Below are 23,557 nucleotides of genomic sequence, written 5' to 3'. Positions count from 1 at the left end.
CCACTGCGAGACTACCTAGTGCTGACATAGACAACGTGTGCTCAGTAAGTGCTGGCCTGTCTTCTTCTTCTTCTTCTTCTTCTTCTTCTTCAGTTGTCCATCGAAATCCAATGACAACATCCACTCCTTTAACAGTGAGATCTTTGATGACTGTACAGTCCTATCCTGGACCCACAAGCTCTATTGCAGGTGGCACATGTATATGTGGTAGTGGTGGTAGTGATGGCAACCATGGCTGCGTTTCTCCTGGCTCTCTTCTGCTGTCTTCCGGTTGTTCTTTTCATCTCCAGAATGCGAACCCCATCCCTACACAGCTGTCGTCAAGTGTTACGGTCGGCAGCAACATCCTCCAGGTCCTCAGGTCTGATCTTGCACTTCCTTAAAGCATTCTTCATCTGATCCTTATAGCACTTCTTCGGCCCTCCAGCTGAGTGTCGACCGTGATATAGCTGGTGACAAGTTCATTGATTGCCTCAGTTACTTGAAATGACTCTGGCCGTGTAACACTCTGTGGGGTAGCCAACATGGGGGCCTCCTTATCACGTGCCCCAGCCACTGCAGCTGATCATGGCCTCAGTACTTCTGCAGTTGGTCTTTACAAGTATTTCAGTGTGAGGCACCCGCTCACGCCAGGTAATTCCCAGGATGCGCTGAAGGCAGCTTATGTGGAAGCGCTGCAAGGACTCGATGTGACGGCTGTAGGTTACCCAAGCTTCACAGCTATCAAGGAGGGTGATGACACAGACTGCTTGGTATAGGGCGACCTTTGTGGAGGGCCTGTATAACACGCATAAAGACAAGAACTGTTCAGGATGGGAAACAACTTCTTCCCTCAGGCTATTAGGCTTCTGAACTCCCTGCCGCGTCGCATTCAAAGTGTCACCGGTTAAATTGTCCTGTACCCTACAATATTGAACTTACCAACTGCACTGTGTTTACTTATGCATAATTCATTTGTGGATTTAATTCTTACTTTTCTAAGTTGTCGTGTGTTACTGTGCTTTACACCCTTGTCCGGAGAAACGTTGTCTCATTTGACGGTATACACATATTTGGCTAAGTGACAATAAACTTGACTTGATGCCTGTGGCCAGTTTTGCTCATGAAACATACATGGCCAATGCTGGTGCTTGCTTGAAGAGACAGTGGATTCACCGATTGAAAATCTTCATAACTTCCTGAATTCCTGGAAGGTACCAGAAGTTTGGGAAACAACTAACGTTGTTCCTTGTTCCAAAGAGCAGAAAGGCAGAAGGCAAGGAACTGCAGGTCAGGTAGTTTAACAGCTGTTCTTGGCAAGATGCTCGTGTCAATAATGACACAGGAAATAGCTAATCATTTAGGAAAGCTGAAAATATTTAAACCCAGTCAACATGGTTTTAGGAAACATGAGTCACATTTGACAAATTTGTTCTAATTGTTTGAGGATGCAACAGAGAGCTGATGTTGAGGGGGGGGGGGGGGGGGGAGGGGTGCGAGAGCCTGTGGATGGAGGGTATTTAGAATTCCAAAAGGCATTTGACAAGGTGTAAAGCTCATGTAAGTGTGTTGGAATGGACGGAATGCTGAATATCTTATAGAAAAAAAGAGTTGGAATAAATGTCCTTTACAGATTAGTGGAGAGCCCCAGAGATCAGTTCTTGGCCCTCAAACTTTCATTATTTACGTATTGATTTAGAGGAAGGAACACTGTGTAAGGTTTCCAAATTTGTTGATGATATGAAAATAGGTGGAAGGCATGTTACAATACTGTGATCCTGCAATGGGAATTGGACAGATTCAGTATGTGGAAAAAAAGGACCAAAAATGGATTTTAATACTGACAAGTGGCAGGTCATACTCTTCAATAGGAGAAATAAAAGGCGGGTTATTATCCTTGTGTTAACCTCACGATAGACTGGCGTCCTATCCGGGCGGGAGTCTCGTACTCTCAGTCGCTTCACGCCACGGAAACCGGCATAAGCACGGGCCTGATGAGCCTATAAGGCTCGGGTCAGACTGTTTATTCATTTCCATAGATGCTACCTGGCCATTTGAGTTGCTCCAGCATTTTGTGCGTGGTGCTTTGGATTTCCAGCGTCTGCAGATTTTCTTGTGGTTGTGGCAGATTATTATCCGACTAGAGAGTTCCGATTCCTATTCCTGTTCCGGCATGTCAGTCCTCTAGTACCAAGATGAGGGCACCCTCAGGGTGAAGGAGCAACACCTTATATTCCATCTGGGTAGCCTCCAACCTGATGGCAAGAAGATTAATGTCTCCTTCCGGTAATAAATTCCACCTACCCTCTGCCATCACTTCCGCTATTACTCACTCTGATCTTCTACCTCTTCTCACCTGCCTAAAGCTTCCCCTGGGTCCCCTCCTCCTTCCCTTTCTCCCATGGTCCACTCTCCCCTCCTACCAGATTCCTCCTTCTCCAGCCCTTCACCTTTCCCATCCACTTTCCAACCAGCCTCCTTCTCCCCCCCCCCACCACCCCACCTATTTATTGTGGAGTCTTCCCTCTTCCTTCTCAGACCTAAAGAACTACCTCGGCCTAAAGCGTCGACTCTCTATTCACTTCCACAGATGCTGCCTGACCTGCTGAGTTCCTCCGGCATTTTGTGGGTGTCGCTTTGGATTTCCAGCATCTGCAGACTTTCTCTTGTTATTGATACTAACATTGCTATTCCTCCAAGAGTGAAGCCCATCAGTTTAACTAAAGCAAGCACAAACTGGATTCCATTTTAGAAATATCCTGATGGCCGGAGGGTCTGTGATCTATTGTGATGTAATACTGCATTCTTTCCCCACCATGCTTCAGGTTTGCAGTTCAGATCAAAATCAGGTTTAACATCACCGGCATTCATCACAAAATCTATTAACCTTGCGGCAGCGGTACAATGCAATACGTGATAAATATAGAAACAAATAAATGAATTACAGTAAGTATATATAGTGTATGTATATTTATTAGTTACATTGAAAATAGTGCAAAAAGAGAAATAATGGAAAAAAGTAGCGTGGTTGTGTTCTCAGGTTCAATGTCCATTTAGGAATTGGCAGAGGAGAAGAAGCTTTTCCTGAATCGCCTTCAGGCTTCTGTACCTCCTTCCTGATGGTAACAATGAGAAGAGGGCCTGTCCTGGGTGGTGGGGGTCCTTAATGATGGGCACTGCCTTCCTGAGGCACCACTTTTGAAGATGTCTTGGACACTACGGAGGCTAACACCCAAGATGGAGCTGACTAATTTTACAACTTTCTGTAGCTTCTTTGTCTATAAATACAAATATTTATATAAATAAATATATAAATATAAATATTGTTCCCTCTTTGGTTTCTTCAACAGTCACAATCAAAACAGAAGATGGCAAACCATAGCCTTTCTCGGGCCAGATTCATTCAATTAAACTCCCTCGAGCAGGTTCTTTATCTCCTCAGCGGAAACGCAAGATGCATAGCTGACTGGAGACTGGTAACTCGGCCTTGAGTGTGGACTGTACAGCTCACATCTCCAGCTGTTTACTTCTTCCCTTCTACTCCGAGTACCCTAATTCTTCTAACACGTTAGAGTCACTTCTTCTCGTAGCCGCCGCCTGTAGTTCTAGCCATTCAATAATTAGAACAAGACTTTAAACTTGGAGACAGATCAGAGCGTCAAAGAAAGGATATTGCAAAAGCACTGAGAATTTACGTCCTATAAATAAAGGGAGGGTGGATTTATTCTCCTTAGAAAAAGAGACCTCAAGGTAATTAAAAGCAAGATTGCAAGATCATGAACAGAATCAACAAATGTGAGCAAGGGGTAAGAGTTTAAATCCCAGCAGGAGGGAATCAAATTATAGGTGAAAAGATACTAACAGATTTTTATTGTTTTTATCCAGCATCTTCTATTCTTATTTTAGCTTTCGAGGATTTGTGCTTTTTTTATTTTTGATTATTTCTCAGGGAAGCTGACACTATGGTGCAATGGAATTGATGTCAGCCTGCTGGGAGAACTCAGCGAGGCTACCAGAATTGACAGGAGGAGAGGAATTATTGATGTTTTGGGTCAAAGCCCTGCATCAAAACTTGCTCTCTGTTGCTCCAGATTCCAGCATCTGCAGTCTCTTGTGTTTCAGATGGAATTGATTAACAGGGAAGGCACTGGAACCAAGCTGAGGTTAAGACGCCTTCAGTGAATAGAGAAATAATTGAGTGACATAGGAAGAAGGTGGAGCAATAGGTTTGATTATTACTGGGAGATCTTATGGTCTTAAGAGTAGTAAAAACAGAAAGCAATGGGCTTGCCCATGCACCATCAAGTTGCCGGACATGTTACTGGGACAGTTGGGTAATATATATATATATATTTTTGGAGTAGCTGTATATTTTCTGCTATCTTATATGTTCTATGCCTGCCTTGTGCTGTGTATAACTATAGGTACAGTGTTTTGCATCTTGGCCCGGGAGTAACGCTGTCTTGTTTGGCAGAATTCATGGATATTCATGTATGGGTGGATGACAATTGAACTTATCCAGCAGGCCAGGCAACACGTACAAAAGAAACAGAATGAATGCTTCCGGTTAATGACCTTTCGTCATAATCGAAAAGGGTTAGAGAAAAAGAACATTCATTTCTTGAAGTCACAGCCATCAAGATTTAGACCAATGTGCTTCAATGTGCAAATCCTCTGCAACAAGGCTGATTATTTCCCCCATTGTCAGTTACACAAGGAATAATGTCACGGGTCACATCGTGCACATACCCCCCCCCCCCCCCCCCCATAAACGTGCAGGTTTTTCATATAACCTCTAACTTTCACTGAACACTCAGGGAAAATCTAGAAGCCGAGACTGATCATGAGACTTCAACTAAAGGGCCTTCGATTTGACTCTGCACACAGCGTTTTCCAGTGCTCAGGATAACAACGTCAGGTTTGGTCCCTTCATTGTCTGCAGCCTTTCTTATATAAGTGACACCGGAGATGCACAAGGCAATGGCTGGCTGCACAGTGATCCCACACGCCAACAATGCAACGGCCCTCGTAGCACCGGAGGCGATCAGGCGCCAACAATCATAGGGGTGGAATCAAAGGACACAGAACATCACCGTGTTCTTCTCTTCCTGCACTTCCCAAATGCCCTTTCCGCAGGCTGCAGCTCTTCCCGGCGAGCCCGGCGGCGCTGAAAATGCAGTTGTGAGTTTTGCCGCACAGGTCCTGTTTTATGGGTGGGGGGGAGGGGGGGCTAGGGTTTGAAAATGGTACACATGTTAGCTTGCACACTTTTTCAGGCGATATTGCATAGTGCTTCCGGATTTATTTTCCGATTTAACATAACCCTTCAAGGGACATCAACGCGCACAAAATGCTGCTGGAACTCGGCGCAGGTCAGGCAGCATCTCTGGGAATGAATAGACAATCGGCGTTTGTCCATCAGGACTGAGAAGGGAGGGGGGAGACGCCAGAATAAAACGGTGGGGGCTGGCTGGAAGGTGACAGGTGAAGCCAGTTGGGCCGGAGCGGTCGAGGGCTGGAGAAGGAGGAATCTGATAGGAGGGGAGAGTGGACCATAGGAGAAAGGGAAGGAGGAGGAAGCCCAGTGGGAAGTGCTGGGCAGGTGAGAAGAGGTAAAAGGTTAGAGTGGGGAATGGGGGGGGGGGGGGTGGATAGCATGTACCCTTTTGCACAGTGTGCGCTAGCAGGAGGTAGTGTAAATCATTCACAATTACTACCTTCAAGAAGCACTTACAAAGATGCTGAAATAGATAAGCCATGGAAAGATATGGTTCTAGTGCAGGAAAATGGGAGTCGTATAGACGAATGAAATGATTGGTATGGATGCGGTATGCTAAAGGCAATTCTATGACTCTATGAATAATAAATTTCAGCCGAAAAATATCTAGCCGACCAAACACTTAATGCACTGCAACTTGATTTTTATACTTATCTAAAATTCACAATACCTACTTCTGAAGAAACGTTGTTTAAACTTGCTTTCGGCTTCTGCGAGGCTTAAACTGCGGTGATGGATAATGGTGGGCCCCACTAAATTAAACTATAAATAAAAATGGCTTCACTCATCTCTTCCCCGCGACTTTTTCATGCGCAGCGTTAAAAATCAAGCTGAAGTACAAGTTGTCACAGACTCAAACTTTTATGTTTTTATCTGCGTCTTTTTTTTGAAAAAGATCATTCCTCTTTAAGACAGCGTAAGTAAGTGTGGAGCCGTGGGCGGGAGGACGACGTCCTGAATGACATCAGGACCCAGAGGCCCGCCTTTATTAAGCAAACTGCGGGGCATATTGCAACAGAGATACATTTAATTTGAGTGAGGAACCAGAGCGAGTAAGAGATAGAATGCAGTCTGCAGAAATGTTGATGTATTCTCTGCTGCACTGAGCCGGAACGACTGGAGAATTTACGCCGGATTTCCTGCCCCATCAGGAGGTAGGTAAGTTTCTCGCCACACACTGCTGCTCTCTGTTGTCTCAGGTCCCTCGTTCCAAATCGGAAAAGCTCACCCATAAATTCTCTTTTAAAAAAAATCTTTCTCTATTCTTTAATACTAAAGCCTTCCGGTTTCTACTTGACGTTCTGCAAATGACTCTGTTAAAACTACACTATTTTCCAAGAAGCACAACACGGCATAGTGTTTATTGCGCTGCCAAATGAACAAAATACCCTATAAATCATTAGCCGTGAGCTCCTCCGATCTGTTTAATATATAACCCGAGCTTGCAAGGGCTTTGCACGATTTCAGTACTCTCTCCAAAACGAAAATTCTTCATTGCAAAAATGTTGCAAGTGAATTTTCAAAGTTGGGGTTTCTTAAGGCTGGTTTCGTATTAATCACAGACTTTTGTACACGAATATTCAGTATTCTCTCAGTCGGTTGTTACAGACTTTAACGTTCTTCGCATCTGAGGTGGATCTAAAATCAGTTTCTGAGTTATAGTGAGTAGAGTGGACCTGTTACCTGGAGCCTGCAGATTTACAGGGTCTGCCCAATCAAATCTGCATGCTTCCTATTCAGACCGGGTCCCTCTACCGAGCGTTTCCTGCCGCCAATCAGTAGACTAAATCTAAGCAGCAATCGTTGCAGACGAGTTAAAGGTTAGCGAAATTCACGATTGGATTTTCCCTTCTCATGTATGATGAGGTATTTTAAAATCAGTTTTTCCGCTCCAGTAGCAAAGGCATCCAGGCTTGGAAACTGTTCATGAATAACGATTTAAAGCGGCTTGCTCGCCTCTACCTATTTTCTGTAGCTGTCTACTTTAAAAAAAAATGTTTACTAACGATACAGTTCAAGCCGTCTGCTTTCTGCTTTCATTGGCTATGTTCCACCAGACCTAAATGCATTCATTTTTAAGAGGGTAATAAATTTTACTAATCCTGTGATACGGCAGGTTAGAGCACATGGCATAAGTAAATTAAAAAAAAAATTATAACAAGCCATTCATCGTCCGTACCCCCCGGGTGCCCTGAGGAAATGCTCCAGTAGTGGTTGCAGAATATTACATGTCCTCTGGCAGAGCGGTCGAGCCTAAACCCCGAACATCAGCAGGGTCAGTGTGTGGACCAAAACGTCTGAGCTTATTTTTGCTTAACATTTCTTTTAAAAAAAAGAATAGAGTAATTAATTGACTTGCATCCTTCACATACATGAAGAGTAAAAATCTTTACATCTCTGTCTGAGTGTGCAATTTATGGTAATTTACAATAAATAGTATGTACAACAGGACGGTCAGGATAAACGCAGGAGCACAGTCAATATCACTCACATGGGGACATTTTGGATGTGTAGTGACTTTCTGCAGTCACAAACCACGAAACGCATTCAACTTGCCTTGCCAATGGTATGTTGAGAATCTTTCTTGAAAGTGAATGTTTGCTTTAAAACCAAGCAATAGAATGAATGGCACACGACTGTACTTTTGAGGCGGAGAGTGTTTAAATTGGCTATAGTACAGGGTGTCCTAGATTAGGATAAGGGGGAAGCAATAGATTCTGCATGCCGGGATCTGAAGTGACAAGCTACCTAGCTGATGGAAGAATCAGGTTTAATATCGCCGGCATGTGTCGTGAAATTTGTTGTCTTCGCGGCAGCAGTACAATGCAATACGTGATAATAAAGGGGGGGAAACTGATATAGTGCAAAAATAGAAAGCAGTGAGGTGGTGTTCACGGGTTCAATGTCCATTCAGAAATCTGATGGCAGAGGGGAAGAAGCTGTTCCTGAATCGTTGAGTGTGTGTCTTCAGGCTCCTGTACCTCCTTCCTGACCCGTGGCAAAGAGGGAATCTGGAACGAAATAAAAAGGGACTATTTACTTCACTGTGCGAGTGACAGATCTTGGAGTTTTACAGTTAATCCCACTCCCTTAACACAAGGGATTCTGCAGATTCTGGAAATCCGGAGCAGGGCGCGCGCGCGCGCGCGCACACACACACACACACACACACACACACACACACACACACACACACACACACACACACACACACACACACACACTCTCACACACACTCACACACACTCACACACACACACACACACACACACACACACACACTCTCACACACACTCTCACACACACACACACACACACACACACACACACACACACACACACACACACACACACACACACACACACACACACCCCCCCCCCCCCAGGTCAGGCAGCATCCATAGACATTTTTTGGATGAGATCCTAATGAAGGGTCTGGGTCCTAAATATTGAAAGTCTGTTCCCTTCTTTAGATGCTGCCTGGCCTGCTGAGTTCCTCCAGTATTTTCTCTTGATATTTTCCTAGAGCTTTGCAATTCAATTTCTTTTGAAGTGTGTTATTGTGCTCCTCTCCCTCTGTCACTTTACTGTTGATGATTAAACCTTTCTTCTTGAGAGGAAATGTCATTTATGGATACATTGAGCAGCTCAGGATTTGTCATCTGGGTTTTGTTTTTCCTGTTAGTATTAATAAACTGCAACACCCACACTGGATATGCAGGACATTATTGGTGCCATTACTCACACTGTTATTGCTTCATCAAGATCAGTCATAGCAAAGCATAGCTTCGCCAACGTAATGGAGATTGTAAAGAGGTATTCAATACCAAGAAATTGCCAGCTTTCTTTCTCACTGAGGTGTGACAAATTACCTGGCATCATCACGTTTTTCCCCCATACCCGATGGCTCATCGTGTGTTTGAATTAATAGAGACAAGCCCAGATCCAAACACAGCAATCAGAATGAACTGGCTTCTGCACCGCACAGATTTCTGATCCGGGCTATTTTAAACTGAGGGGAGAGGGTTTAATATTGCTGTTTTTCAGAAGCTATAATTAATAAAGTTAAATCTATTGCTGGCAGCATCTCAGCTGACAATCAAGCATTGTCAGCTCTGCCTGTAACCATGTTTCTAAACTGAGTAGCTGCTGTCAGCTTGGCAGATCTTTTCCAGTTGAGTGGCACTGATTCGATTGAGTTGGGTGAAACGATTAGTCCAGATTAAAAATATCTCATTAGTGTTTAGAATGAATGAAAAGAGAAGTGTTTAGCTAGTTTGAAGACATGCACATGGATCTTTAGGGTACTCCCTGCTTTACACTTGTATTTTTCTGCTCTCCCATTTTATCTCCAGTCACAGAATGCTGCCGGCTCGCTTTGGAATCTTGCCCAGATAGACACATTTAACGTGTAAGCTGAGACCCTGTAAGCAAGCTACTCGATCAATTTAGAACCTGATTCTTCTTACCTGAAATCCAACAGAAATCACAGTCAAATGTGGAACAAAAACCCCCAACTGCAAATTCTCCCCTTTCCAAGATGACATTGCTTGCTTGCTCCTGGGTATCATCCCTCCGATCTCTGCCCTTGCTGCACTACTATTGGCTATTTAAAGTGTAAACTTAAAAGGAGGCAGCTTAAAGCAAGATTGCATGAAATATCAAAGAAATGCATTTTTTATTTGAGTTGCAAATACCTAGAAAGAAACGAGCAATCTTATTTACATTAACTACTGCATTACACTCTAACATGGAGACTGCTTCTGTGGATGAACAATAAATAGTGGCCTCACTGGTGATACCTAAATCCTGGTTGTTAATTCTAAAATTTAACTGCTGCTTGAATCTTCAGCTGATTTTTCTCTTGCTTAAAATTGTAAATATTATCTTCCCTTAACTTTGCAATATAAACTCAGAGTAGAGCAACCTGGTCTCAATATTAAGTCATGTTTTTACAGAGATTGGCAAAATATTCATAGTTCCCTAACTCCTGCACAGCATTGTAATTCTAAACCCTGTTCCTAATTAAATTTACTCATTTTGTTATCTACTTAGAAACTTCAACCGCTCTTCTTGCCTAAGAACCTGAAGAAGTCGGTAGTTCAGTGACATGCACCTCACTTGAGGGCAAATCATTGTAATTTCCAGGTGCACAGGTCTCAGTCCAAGGTTCCAAGCCAGGGGAAGGCAGCCTGCATTAGAGAAAGGTTTAAAAAGAAAATTGGGACGGAGCCTAGACTGTGAAATGAATCTCAGGATTGCCTAGGGTGACATTTATGCACTTTTGATAATAAATTTCCTTTGACCTTTAGACCATATATCATCAGTGTCTCAGTTTTAGGAATGATAGAATGTACGGGGGAGATGTAATAGAAAGTATTAGCTAAATTGAAAATGTGCAAATGGATCTTTGGGAATGCCTTTTTTGACAAATGGGTCCTTATTGTTGTTCCCCTGGGCAGGAAGGGAGCAGCAGGCTGAAAGTCTTAATGTTGTGCTTCCATCGAAGTTGCACCTGTCTTCATTTTCCTGTGGAGGTTCCATCTGTATTTTGTGATCAGTCTGCCATACTGGCTCAGTGCATAGGATTTGATCTGTTATGATACTGTGACCATAGGATTGGATTCGGGCTCCATGTCATTTGTACGCCACATATACCTAACACGCTAAGTATCCTTTGACTCTAGTTACTTTCTCCTCCAGCTTGCTCTAACTATTTCACAAATGCAACACTCCCCAAACGGTACATGCCCCGCTTTCTCTCAGCAACCTGATTTTTTTTAAGCTGGTATACTTTCATGCAAATGCAGCTGACAGAAAGGAAATAAATTCACTTACAAGTGTGGGTGAGTAGTGTTACTGTAATCTGCCACTCCCCTTGACATCACTGGCCTTTCCACAAAAAGATTATTCATTGTACTTTGAAATGTAGTATTTTGAAGTTTGTTCCTTATAACCAAAGATCCCAGAGACTTGAATTTAAAGACTCCCTAGCAGTAAATAAATTATTAGGATAATATAGGAAACTTTGTAAACTTGGACACCTGATTACCTCAAACATTGAAATATGGGCATTGGCAGTCTACATCAAAAATAGACCAAGTTTCACCTAGTGGACACTTCAGGGGGGAAATGATAAGTAGTTTGTCTTTCTCCACATTTTCTACTTCCTCTCTATTGTATCAATATTATTGTCATCATTGCTGAATTTTCCTTTTTCTGAGATCCAAATCTGTCAAGTTCTCTTTATTGAAATCCTAGCTTGTGGCTTCTACAACATATTTCTGGATCTTAAACTTGTGATATATCCTTTATTTTGAGATAAGGACTTTTGCACTCAAGTCGCTAAATCGAAAGAGAACGCACTGAATGTTAGCATGATAGCATGAAACTTCACTCTCATGGGAGTTCTGGTCTTTTAAATATTTTATTGTCCAGTCCTGTACTGTAATTCACTTCATCTGTTTTCTATACGAAAGAATGTTTAATGTTAATTATTTTCTCACCTCTTCAATGACCAATATCATTACTGTTCCAAAGCGTGCCATTGTGCACCTTAGAAAGCACACATTGGGCTACACAATAAATGGCACAATTGGAGGGATGCTTTTTGTCTCTCTCCACCCCACGGCACAAGGCTGTTGAAATCAGTCCCCCCAAAAGACCTACCCCTCAAAATGAAAATGATCAAAGTCTTTCAAATCAGATAAAATTCTGGAAATGCAGAACATCTTCATCAATACCTCCTAACAAATAAACAATGGGTCTGTGCACCTTTTCACCAGCAACTGCCCAAGGAAATTCCAATCGTCAAAGAGTTTAGAATGACAGGGTCATAGGCATGGGAAAGGTCCTTTGGCTTTCAGTGATTGTCTAAGTTATGCATATATTTACATATAGCATGGTAACTTTTTTTTCCATTCTCCCCACATTTCTACCAATTTACTACTCACCCCACCCTCCTATCCACCAATCCTGCCAATCACTTGCACACTAGGACAAGTTTACAATGGGATCGGTTGCATGCTGTTTTTAACTATTTAGCAAGCATATAGTTAGTATAGTGTTGTGGTTTTGAGATTTTTGGCAAAGCTCCTAGAATGCTGATGTGTACTGTAAAGCAGGATTGAGCCTCTGACTCGACAGAAATTTGAATGATGTTGTGCCATGCCACAAGGCTACAGATTATGGTTACCTACACCTCTGCTGCTACAGACGATTTAGTAGCAGCCCAAGAATGTCCAGTTCTGAGCTGCCATATGCATTTTGAGTTTATCCCACTTAGCATGATTGTGCATTGTCATAAAACAAGATGAACGTTCTCCAAAATATGAAGATGGACGTTTGTTTTCAGGAGTTGTGCAGTGGCAATTTCTACCAATACTGTTGTTGACAAATAACCTTTGCCAGAAATGAAATGCAGAGGATGAAATCAACATTATCCTTTGTCTTGGTTCATCTGGTTCCCCGAATGCTTTTAATGTATTATTTCAATTAACCAGAAACAGCCTTAAATTGATGAGTAAGTACAATAATTCAGGGCTTTGTTAACTGGTCTTGCTTGAATTAAAATAAGGTGAATGAGCAGATGAATAATTCAAAAATTATCTTTTGTTAAGGAATGCAAGACTCTTGTCAACTTGAAGACAGCACACAGACTTTAAAGGATTGGTATCTTTCCTAAATTGCCAAGATGTCAAGTGCTGGGCTAGCAGCACAGGAGATCCGTAGTCCGCTGAGTAACTGCTTCATGCATGGTACTCATGGTGTCATCAGCAACAAGAGCTGCTGGAATCAGTCAAGTACCTTGGACAAGTGAGTAGAGTAACAGTGTGCCACTTGGTTTGGGTGGTGGTATCTTCACTGATAGGGGAGGTAATGTGGTGTAATTTTGCCAGCAAACATTTCTCAGAAAATAACGAGATGTTGGCAAACGAGGGATTATCAGCACAGGTAAAATCCCAGTGTGGTGGTGTGGGTTTATATTTGGGAATACATCTGGGTTGATTGAGAGCAGATGACATTCACTGCAGCCGTTATAAACAGTATTATAAATGGGAAGCAAGACATTCCACAAAAAAAGGCAAAACTTAGCCATAGGGAAGATAGAGAGCTTGGAGGGTTGATTCATCAATAATACAATAAACATGTCAGTAAAGTAATATTGTTCTGGAAGTTGACCTGATATTATGAATGACCCTGGTCAGGGTTCAGACAGCTAAATTAAGATCTTGACACGCCTGCACCAATATGAGATTTTCCTGTGCAGAGTAAGATAATAGGCCTGATCCCTGGGATTAAGTGGGATTAGCTGTGAAGGTGCTTTTGGATTTTCAAACCCCTGAAGTGTTTACTTAACATCCTGAGAGATAAACCTGATCAGCACCATTAGATATCCCAGGACTCATTTGAGGAACGATTTGGATTTCATAATGGGAAGAGTGAGATGGGGTCTGCTGTCCTTGAAGAGATTGAAAGCCTTTGTGTTCCAGGGACAGACTCTTTACTCAGACAGTCTTGACAAATGTTTTTCTGTTGCTTGTGTTTTTAGCATCTACTTTGCTGAAGCCACAGCCGTGACCTGTGCTTTGAATGCTGCTCCCCATAAACAGTCCTACATCGTACCTTCAACCAACAGTACGTATCTCACCTCAAAGGGACAAAAATGTCAAAAGTTTTTACTTGTTTTGTAGAGAAATTGATTTTGGTAAATTACTTGCTCATGGGGTGTGGGTGCCATTGGCAATGCCAACATTGATTGTCCACTTCCAAACATCACTGCAGTTGAGAGTCAACCTCATTGTTATAAAATCATAAGTTTGTCTTGGGAGTTCCTGACTTTGAATTGGACACAAATTAGATTCCTTTACTACATTTTAAATTAGTTGACTCTGAACTGTGTTTTGAATGGCCCGATAAACCACTTTATCACAGTATAATACCACTGGTTGAAGAAGGCTCGTTATGACAGCCGGGGATGGATAGGTTGGGGTTAGAAGTGCCTGATTTATGGGTACTCTGCACATATGAATAAACATTTTAGGTACTGGCAAGATGAATGGAGATGACTTACCAGCCTTTGTGGGGCCTGCAGAAATCACCATTTCCACGTGCTTCCCCTTCCCATCAACACCACCTACTTTTGTATCTCCGCCCGCCCCGCACGTTCGGTTCTGGGTTGAGCTGGGCGTGCTGAGCAGACTTGCTCACTCACTGAGCCAGCAAGGCTGCTCTTCACGTGGCCGTCTGCCACAACTACCTCTCCCACACACTGCTTTTGTTCACGTCTAACTTGGGAATGGAACCTGGGGGCTGCCTGTCTGATTTGTTACTCTGTGTATCAGTTGGGTAAACTCTTTCCCTGTCTGTTCTAATTCTGTTTTCATGTAGTCTGACGCCATCTTAACTCTGTTCTGAGACAACTTATTTCCTTTAGGTAGGTCCGCTTGCTTATGGCTGTTGCCTAGTTCAATTGCAATAATTCTTAGCTGGTCTCAAAGGCACCTTGAATGAGGTACTGAGGTGACCAGTGGCTCGAGAGCAGGAGCTTGACAAGAGACGAGGCTTTGGAAAGGGGAGGGAGAAAATTGAGACAGACATTTAACATTTGTTTTAAAAAGAATACTCCTTCCCTCCCTTTGTATAGGACAAGAAGCAGAGCCACTTGGACTGAATAGAGACTGCTGTTTTGGAAGCTGCCTCAGATCATCCTTCCACAAGGTGCAGCATCCACCTCTGAAAATGCAAAACTGCGAGGAGTCTTTAGTACAGTTGGAGAAGGGTCAGCTGTTGTCTCAGTTTAATAAACTCTCAGTGAACAGTAATATGCTGCCACAACCTCAGACACCATTAAGGGGAGCAACTGCACCAATTAACATCGGATGCTCCAGTGACCGAAGCTCTAAGCCACTTCCGCCGCTGCCTTTCTCGGGCGATGTGTCCTTTGATGACGTGGACAGTGAGGTCGAGTCCATCACGAACTCAGAAACTGACTTGCTCCTGCAGGACTACAGACCACTAAGCTTCAGGTACGGGGCTCCAAGCAGAAGGAGCTTCCGTGGGTGCGGGCAAACCAACTATGCTTACTCTGAGAGCGTTGGTCAGAGTCGAGTGCCAGAGAGTTCCCACGTTATAAAGGACACTAAAATGGAAAATAAAGAGGTCACTGAACATCGTGTTCGCCCCCACCGCAAATTGCGACGTTCGCATTCGGGCCCAGCTGGATCCTACAACAAGCCCACCATATTGAAAAATGCAAACTGCCTATCAAGTTCCTCGCCAGATTCCACTGAAGTGAAGCCTGAGGTTCCCCCTCGAGTGCCCATACCCCCACGCCCGGTGAATCATGACTACAGGAGATGGTCTGCAGAGGTGATGCACTGCGACGAGGACAAACCGCCAAAAGTTCCACCACGAGAGCCCTTGTCCAGAAGCAATTCGCGCACCCCAAGCCCCAAAAGTCTCCCAGCCTACCTCAATGGGGTGATGCCCCCAACACGAAGCTTTGCACCCGATCCCAAATACGTCAGCAACAAAGTCCTCCAGAGGCAGGCGAGTGACGGGGCAACCTTGCGGGTACCGTGCATTTTACCGATCATTGAAGATGGGAAGAAGGTGAGTTCCACGCATTACTACCTGCTTCCCGAGAGACAAATTTCAGAAGTAATTTGTGGAAGCCCAGGCCTCTGAGGAATCAACTGATTGCACAACGCAACGCTTCAAGACATTTGCAGTCACCAAACCGGAGATGGGAAAGCAGAAACTTGTTTCCAACGTAGACTCTTCTTAGTTGCAACAAAGAAAAAGTGGCAAAGAATAATCCCAGTCTTATTAAGGCTCCTGGCTTGCAGGATCCACAGGAAAAACAAACATCATTGCGGAATGTGATCCCAAAACCTCAGCTAAATTCCATACATTACATATGTATATGTGGAATATGACTTAACTATTATCTATAAAATGGAAGACCTTGAACAATCCACAGTGAACAGGATGCCTACTTTGGTTTTTGCTTTTAGACTTTTGTGACCTTTTCATCAGGATGTCTCTGTTGTTTTTATTGCACTTTATCTACTTCTGGAACTTTGCAATGAACAGTGAACTAGACTTCGGGCATGGCCACAGTGCCCTTTGACATTCTGGCAGGTGCATTGTCTATTTTGGCCCATCATTAACCAGGAACCTTGCAGAAAACTAATACAGAAAATATTAGTTTCTCTGGCCAAAACTTCTTTACGTAACTGTTCGGAGACCCTTTTGGTTGAGAAACTGGCAATTGTTACAGGGCAGTGTACAAGCAATTATGCTTGGTGTCAATTCAGCTCAGGGATGCTTAATGAAGGTCACCTCTTACTTAATGGCTATTTAAGTGAAAAAGTATTATGTTCAAGTGAAGGGAAAGAATTAAAAGACTTCTTAAAAACACACAACTGCCACAAATTAATGTTTCTGCCTCTCTTTCCCCATCCACTCAGTGATTTGCAGCATTGTGTTAAATGATAAGAGAATCCCAAAGTTCGGAACGAGGGGAGTGGGCATTCCATTTTTCCTAGAAGGTTAGCAATCTGCGTGCTGCTGTTTCTGCTCCGTTCCCTCCTCATTTTTTTTTAAAGTGACCCCAAATGAGGTTGGGGGAAGGAGGGAGGGTATGTTGAGGGTGAGGGCTGCCAGTGGGAAGGTTTTCTACACATCATTCATCATTCTCTGCGTATCAGCACTGGAAGCTTGCCTGTTCTACCACGTTCAAGTACAATGCACAATCTGATTTTTCACTTACTTTTTTAAAGTGTAGATGACCAATGGCAGTTAACAGGAGCTGTTGTAGTCAAGACCCTGTTGGCAATAAGACTACAGAGGTGTAGTTTTGACCAGCTCCCCTCTGATATCATGTATGGATACCCTTTCTTGGTGATGATGTAAAATTAATCATGAAAGGCATTGAGTACTGCCCAAACCTGTCACTTTATACATAGTGTGTCTGTGTTCAAACACTGGATTTCAAGCCAGACCCTCAAAGGCCCATGACAGCCACCTTCCAGGGGTTCTTGCTACCCAAAATGTTTATGGAGGGACACAATTTCTATCAGTATGCCCCTTAGTGATTCAAGCCTTGGACCATTACAATCTGGTACTTCGCATCGCTTTATCGTCTGGATTTGGGGGTGGGGGGGGGAGGGTGGTGGGAGGACGAAGGAGAAGCAAGAAAACTCTCAGAATGGCTGACAGAAAGGTGTTGGGCCTTCCTATCTCGACACACCTCCCTGCTGAAAACCAGTGAAAAGAAAGGAAGCTTCAATTGGAGTTTAAAAGAACATTCTCCCTCCTCCCCATGTATGACTGCGAGCATATTGAGGGAAATCGTGGCAAAAAACAGCTTGTGTTTTAAACTTATAGACTGAGTAAAGGGAGGCATAGTAAGAGGTTCAGTACTAACCTACAAGCTAGTTTACATGGTTTTGGACTGGACTAGGAACCTATATGAAGAATCATGCAGGTACTCGTTTGGAAAGTTTTTTGTCAGAAATCAATTAACTGTATGTAACATAAATGAAGGCCTATATTTCTGCTCTTGTATATTCACTGGCTGTAACATATTTTGTTTCTATAATATTTGTTGGAAAGCTCCAGAACAATGTTTCTGTGGGTCTGTGCAGTATTATTATATATATTTAAACAAAAAAAAATCTCAGCTGTCTTTATTTTAAAGTGTGTGGTTTGCTCATGGCCTTTGATTGGTACATCCGCTCTCTCGACAGAATTTGGTGATAAAGTTGCTACTGTGACAACCTAATGTAAATTCAGTCCACGATCAGCAGTGCACCTCCACATTTTTCAAACTCTGACTTTGACCTGTAAATGATTCATGAAAAGTATCTCCCTTGGGGCGTGTTAAAGACTTTCTGTTCTCTTGTAGTTTAATTGGAGGCAAGAGCTCTGAGAGTGATGAATTACAGATGTGCTGGGGTGGGCCTTTTAAAACAAGCCAGCTGCACAGGAGTCAATTGTTCCCTCTTGCTCAGTGTCTGCAGATGTACAGGAAATGAATAAAATGCGTACACGTGAGCTAAACGTCGTGAAAGAGAATAATTCATTCCTTCTAAGTGTGTATTGGGGCAGAAGAGAAAACACACTTGCAGAAACAGTGCTGTTCACTGTTCCAAAGTACTTTACAATCCATTTGAAATGTGTTTGCTGGTTTATGGTGGAAGCAAATTTGTGCAGAGAAAATTCTTCATGACAGTAATGTGAAGAAGTGACTTGATAATTGCGCAAGGTTCTGGTCGCCCCACAAGAGGAAGGATGTTGAGGCTTTGGAGAGGGTGCAGAAGAGGTTTACCAGGATGCTGCCTGAGTTAGAGGGCATCTGCTATCACGAGAGGCTGGATAAACTTGGGCTGTTTTCTCTGGAGCGCCAGAGGCTGAGGGGAGATCTGATTGAGGTTTACAAGATTATGAAAGACATAGGAAGAGTAGACAGGGAGTATCTGTTTCCCTGGGTTGAAAGTTCTAATGCCAGAGGGTGTGCATTGAAGGTGAGGGGGAGGGGTAGGTTCAAAGGGGGATGTGAGGGGTAACTTTTTTATTCAGAGTTGTGGATGCCTGGTATGGTGGTAGAGGCAAATACATTGGAGGCTTTTAAAAGGTGTTTGGATAGGCACATGGATGTAAGGGAGATAGAGGGATAGGGACATTGCGTAGATAGGAGGAATTAGTGTTTGGGTGTTTTTGATCTGCTTTTCAGCTGGTTTGGTACAACATTGCAGGCTGAATGGCCTGTTCCTGAGCTGTACTGTTCTGTGTGTTTCTTGATGCCCTCCCAGTGTCCAATTCCAGCTTTCATTCTCTTCCCATCTCACAGTGGGATTTGGGAAGCTCCAACAAGAGCTCAGTGAGTTCTGAAAATGGCTTAATTCAGGAGGTCAGAACTCTCAGCTAGGTAGACCTCTTCTGATACATCATTCAACTCTACTATCATAGCAGAACTGACTCTTCACCCAATAATTCATCAGAGATTACATCATGCCATTTGCTGATGTTCTCTAAGTATTGAATTTCCAATCTGGCAGTATGCTGGATCATAACTGTACTAAGCTCTGTGTACAACTTCAAGTGAATGTCCAAGTCAGGAATGTAGTGAGTACAATAAAATTCCAATGTTCCAATTAAAGTCGGGCACCCATAGGACATTTGAAAGTGGACTGAAACATTTTTGGGACATTATTAACCAAACATATGTTTATTTCATTATTTTTAAATGATACACAGTAGCACAATAAATTTTCCAGTGAATCCAACCAATCTGAAGGAAATAGAAGATTAATGTGTGAGCCAGATGTTCATCTACACAGATGGATTTCTGAATAAGCAGATACCAGATTATCAGCGTTTTACCACGTGGACAGTTCTATTAGAAGCTGTTCTTTGCAACTACGTTCGGAAAGCTGTGTTGCCTACCCAGCATCAGGGTGACGGTGATCATGTCAGGATTAAGGAAAGATTTGGAGAACCACTTGTTGATGCCTATATGGGTGAAGGAAAAAAAAATTCTATGACAGATTTAAGTCCATAAGCAGAGTTACAAAACATCTGTGGATCAATCTTACTTCTACATGTAAAATGGTAGAGGAGTCAAACTAAACCAGTGTGAATGCACAGCTCAGGGTGATTTGGGGAAAAAGGAATTTCAGTTTCTGGGCACTGGTACCTATACTGAGAAAGAGGAAGCTGTCCTATTGGAATTGGCTTTACTTTGAGACCAGAGTTACGGTGAATAGAATCATGAAGCTGAACAGAATTGGGGGAGAAAAAGCCCCTCGACCCAACTTGACCATGCTGGCCAAGTTGTTTAACTGAGCTGGTCCCATTTGCCTGTGTTTGGGTCTTGTCCCTATTTATATACCTGCAGATATAATAATTGTCATATCTCTGGAGGTTCATTCTATATAGGGACTATGCTTAGAAAAAGTTGCCTTTTGGGTCTCTTTTCCCTTTCACTTCAAACTTATGCCCTTGTTTTGAATTCCCCTACCCAGGGGTAAAGATTGTGGCTATTCATCTTACCTACATCCCTCATGATTTTATAAGCTTCTCAACTTCTTTGCTCCAGGGAGAAATTCCCAACCAGCCTCTCCTTACAACTCAAAATCTCCAGTCTTGATAACATGCTTGCAAATCTTTTTGGCACCCTTTTCCAATTTAGTAACATCCTTCCACTAGTGGGGCAATCAGAACTGTACACAATACTCCCAGTGTGGCCTTACCAATGTCTTGTCCAGCTGAAACATGGAATTCCAATTCCTGTAGTCCATATATGTCAAACTCAAGGCCCGCGGGCCAAATCCGGCCCGCAGTGGAATTATCTTTGGCCCGCGAGATAATATCTAATTACTATTAAAGCTGGCCCCAGTAATCGAAGCGCCTATGGCGTATGATATGGCTAATGCTGAGTTTATTCAGGTACCAGGTTTTCAGGGTTTTTAGTGTTTATTCGGCAGTCTTCTTCATAAGAAACGGAATTTGTAAAGTGAAACACTTTGTAGTTATAGCAGAGACTGAGACACATGAGAGCAGGCTGAAAAAACGGAGGCAACGAAAGCTGCGTTCGCACACGTCCGACTGATCCGGCCCGCATGAAGCTGCATTTTGCTCAATCCGGCCCGTGACCTAAAATGAGTTTGACACCCCTGCAAGTGTAGTCAATTTTCTCAACAATGAAGGCAAACATGCCTAATGCTTTCTTCATCATCCTGCCCAGCTCTGCCACTGCTTTCAAGGAACTATGTACCTGCACTCCTAGATTTGTTTTTCGACGCGCCCCAGGGCCCTACCATGTACTGTATAAATCCTGCCCTGCTGTGTTTTACCAAAATGCAACTCTTCACATTTGTCTGATTTGAATAACATATGCTGCAGATTGGGATTTAAATAGATCAGAATCAGATATATCATCACTGATTTAAGTGATGTGAAATGTGGGGCGTGGGAGGGTTAATTTGAGAAGGGGAAATTCTGAAAGTTAAACAGAAAGGGAGAAAGTGACAGCTGCATTGAAATGGGTACTAATAAACAGAGAATAACATGGAGGGGCAAAGCACAGGAAGATGAGTAGATAATCTGCATCACGGCCTGGTGTGGAAACGCCAATGCCCTTGAATAGTGGATACCGTCTAGTCCATCACGGGTAAAGCCCTCCCCACTACTGAGCACATCTACATGAAATGTTGTGGCAGGAAAGCAGCATCCATCATCAGGGACTCCCACCACTCAGGACACGCTCTCTTCTCGCTGCTGCCATCAGGAAGGAAGTACAGGAGCCTCAGGACTCACACCACTGGGTTCGGGAACAGTTACTATCTCTCAACCATCGGGCTCCTGAACTAAAGGGGATAACTTCACTTACCCCATCATTGAAATGTTCCCACAAACTACAGACTCACTTTCAACGACTCTGCATTTCATGTTCTCGATATCGCTTGCTTGCTTGCTTGCTTACTTATTTATTTATTTGTATTTCCACAGTCTATTGTCCTTTGTACACTGGTTGAATGCCCAAGTTGGTGTGGTCCTTCATTGATTCTGTTATGGTTATTATTCTATAAATTACATTGAGAATGGCTGCAAGCCAATGAATCTCAGGGTTGTATATGGTGACATATATGTACTTTGATAATAAATTTGCTTTGAACTTTGAATTTATTTTGATATGCAGGTCCTTCCCAATTAATAACTATCTGACCTCTGTGTAGCCCATCTTCTGCCTTGTGAGGTGAAGGTTTGAGAGCACGTTTTCAATGTTCCGGTTGCAACAGTTCACAGGAACGGAACGCCGCTGTAACCTGGGGAAGAGTTCGTGTCAAAGCAAAGAGAACTGGCAAAAAGTCAAAGTTCCTTTTTATTTTAGGTGACCAAAGCTGGGAATAGAGTATTCCAGGAAATCTAAAGCTACAATAATAACCCCAATTCTAACCAAATGCTCTGATAATAGAGGATGGTATTAGGATTATAGTAATAGATTGTCTTAGCTCAGAAAATGAGCATATAGTGTAGGTAGTTAGTCTAACAAAGGAAAGAATTCACTAGTGGAAGTAATCTTAAATTACTTAAATCACCTTATTGGACACCAACAGTTTTAGAGATTTTGTTAAGAATTTTAACCAAATTACAATGTAGATTTACTTAATAAAATCTTGGTGAAATGACAGACTTTTAATCAAATACTGATGTCAGGGACAGTAACATAAAATCAATCAAGGGTTTTCAAAATAAAGATAATGCAAAAATTGTGAATGACTTTACACAAAAAACTATTCCCAAAATTGTAGAGCAGGTTGCAACTGTGGGGTGAGTAGTGTTAACATTTCAGGGTTACTGACCTTTCAAAGGAAATGGGGAAGGTTAGAAAACCTCAGCTCTGCTGAATGAATTCCCTCTCCACAGTAGCTACCTGACTTACCTGCGGAGTATTGCCAAATTTCTACAGATGCACCACGGAGAGTGTCCTAACTGGCTGCATCACAGTCTGGTAAGTGGGCTGGTGGTGGTGGGGGGACTGGAGGGGGCTACCGTACACAATCGAAGTGAGATGCAGAGAGCTGTGAACTTAGCTCCATCATGGGCACTAACCTCCGTAGTATCCAGGATATCTTCAAGGAGCGGTGCCTCAAAGAGGGGGCATCCATCATTAAGGACTCCCATAACCCAGGTCACACTTTGTTCTCATTGCTACCATCAGGAAGAAGCATGAAGGCGCACATTCAACAATTCAGGAGCAACTTCTTCCCCTCCGCCATCTGATTTCCGAATGGACATTGAACCCTGAACACTACCTCACTACTTTTTAACATCTCTATTTCTATTTTTGCACCACTTATTTTATTTAAGTATTTTATGTGTGTTTTTTCTCTTTTATTATGTGTTACAATGTACTGCTGCCACAAAGACAACTTTCACAACGCATGCCAGTGATACTAAACCTGATTCTGATTCTGATTATTTCTTTAGTTTTATTTCAGCATTCCAGCATCTAAGGTTTCTGATATTTTAATCTTCACATGTATTAGGAAGGGTAGTCTTGAGGTTGATTTCTTAAAACTCATTCAAGATAGTTTCCTAGAACAGTGCATTGTGGCTCCATACAGAGGACAGATTATTTTAGACTTGGTCATAGATCATGAGATGGGATGAACTGATGATCTCATAGTAGTTTATGGAAAGAGGTTAAATTTGAAATATTATGTCCCATACTAGGATCTTCAGTTTAAATAAAGACAATTATCTCGGAAAACAGCAGACATTTGGCAC

The 23,557-nt window shown here is 42.8% G+C and overlaps 1 protein-coding gene across 1 annotated transcript; it reads left to right on the top strand.

Moving 5' to 3' along the window:
* The first annotated feature begins 6,246 nt into the window (after positions 1-6,246).
* LOC140718371 (ERBB receptor feedback inhibitor 1-like) lies at positions 6,247-16,696 on the top strand. The gene is made up of 4 exons (XM_073032004.1): positions 6,247-6,415; positions 12,877-13,072; positions 13,809-13,894; positions 14,904-16,696. The coding sequence occupies exons 2-4, from the start codon at positions 12,951-12,953 to the stop codon at positions 15,944-15,946; spliced, it is 1,251 nt and encodes a 416-aa protein (XP_072888105.1). The 5' UTR covers positions 6,247-6,415; positions 12,877-12,950; the 3' UTR covers positions 15,947-16,696.
* The last annotated feature ends 6,861 nt before the right edge of the window (positions 16,697-23,557 follow it).

This window comes from Hemitrygon akajei, chromosome 29 (assembly GCF_048418815.1).
Source record: "Hemitrygon akajei chromosome 29, sHemAka1.3, whole genome shotgun sequence".
Lineage (NCBI taxonomy): Eukaryota > Metazoa > Chordata > Chondrichthyes > Myliobatiformes > Dasyatidae > Hemitrygon > Hemitrygon akajei.
The sequence above is the reverse complement of the archived record's forward strand: the minus strand, read 5'-3'. Positions and strand labels throughout refer to the sequence as shown.

What these genes read in the sequence shown, in the direction of transcription:
- LOC140718371 (XM_073032004.1), top strand. Translation starts at nt 12,951, where the DNA reads ATGTCAAGTGCTGGGCTAGCAGCACAGGAGATCCGTAGTCCGCTGAGT. An exon ending in CAGTCAAGTACCTTGGACAA is followed by an intron (nt 13,073 to 13,808) that starts GTGAGTAGAGTA and finishes TTGTGTTTTTAG; the next exon opens with CATCTACTTTGCTGAAGCCA. An exon ending in CATCGTACCTTCAACCAACA is followed by an intron (nt 13,895 to 14,903) that starts GTACGTATCTCA and finishes CCCTTTGTATAG; the next exon opens with GACAAGAAGCAGAGCCACTT.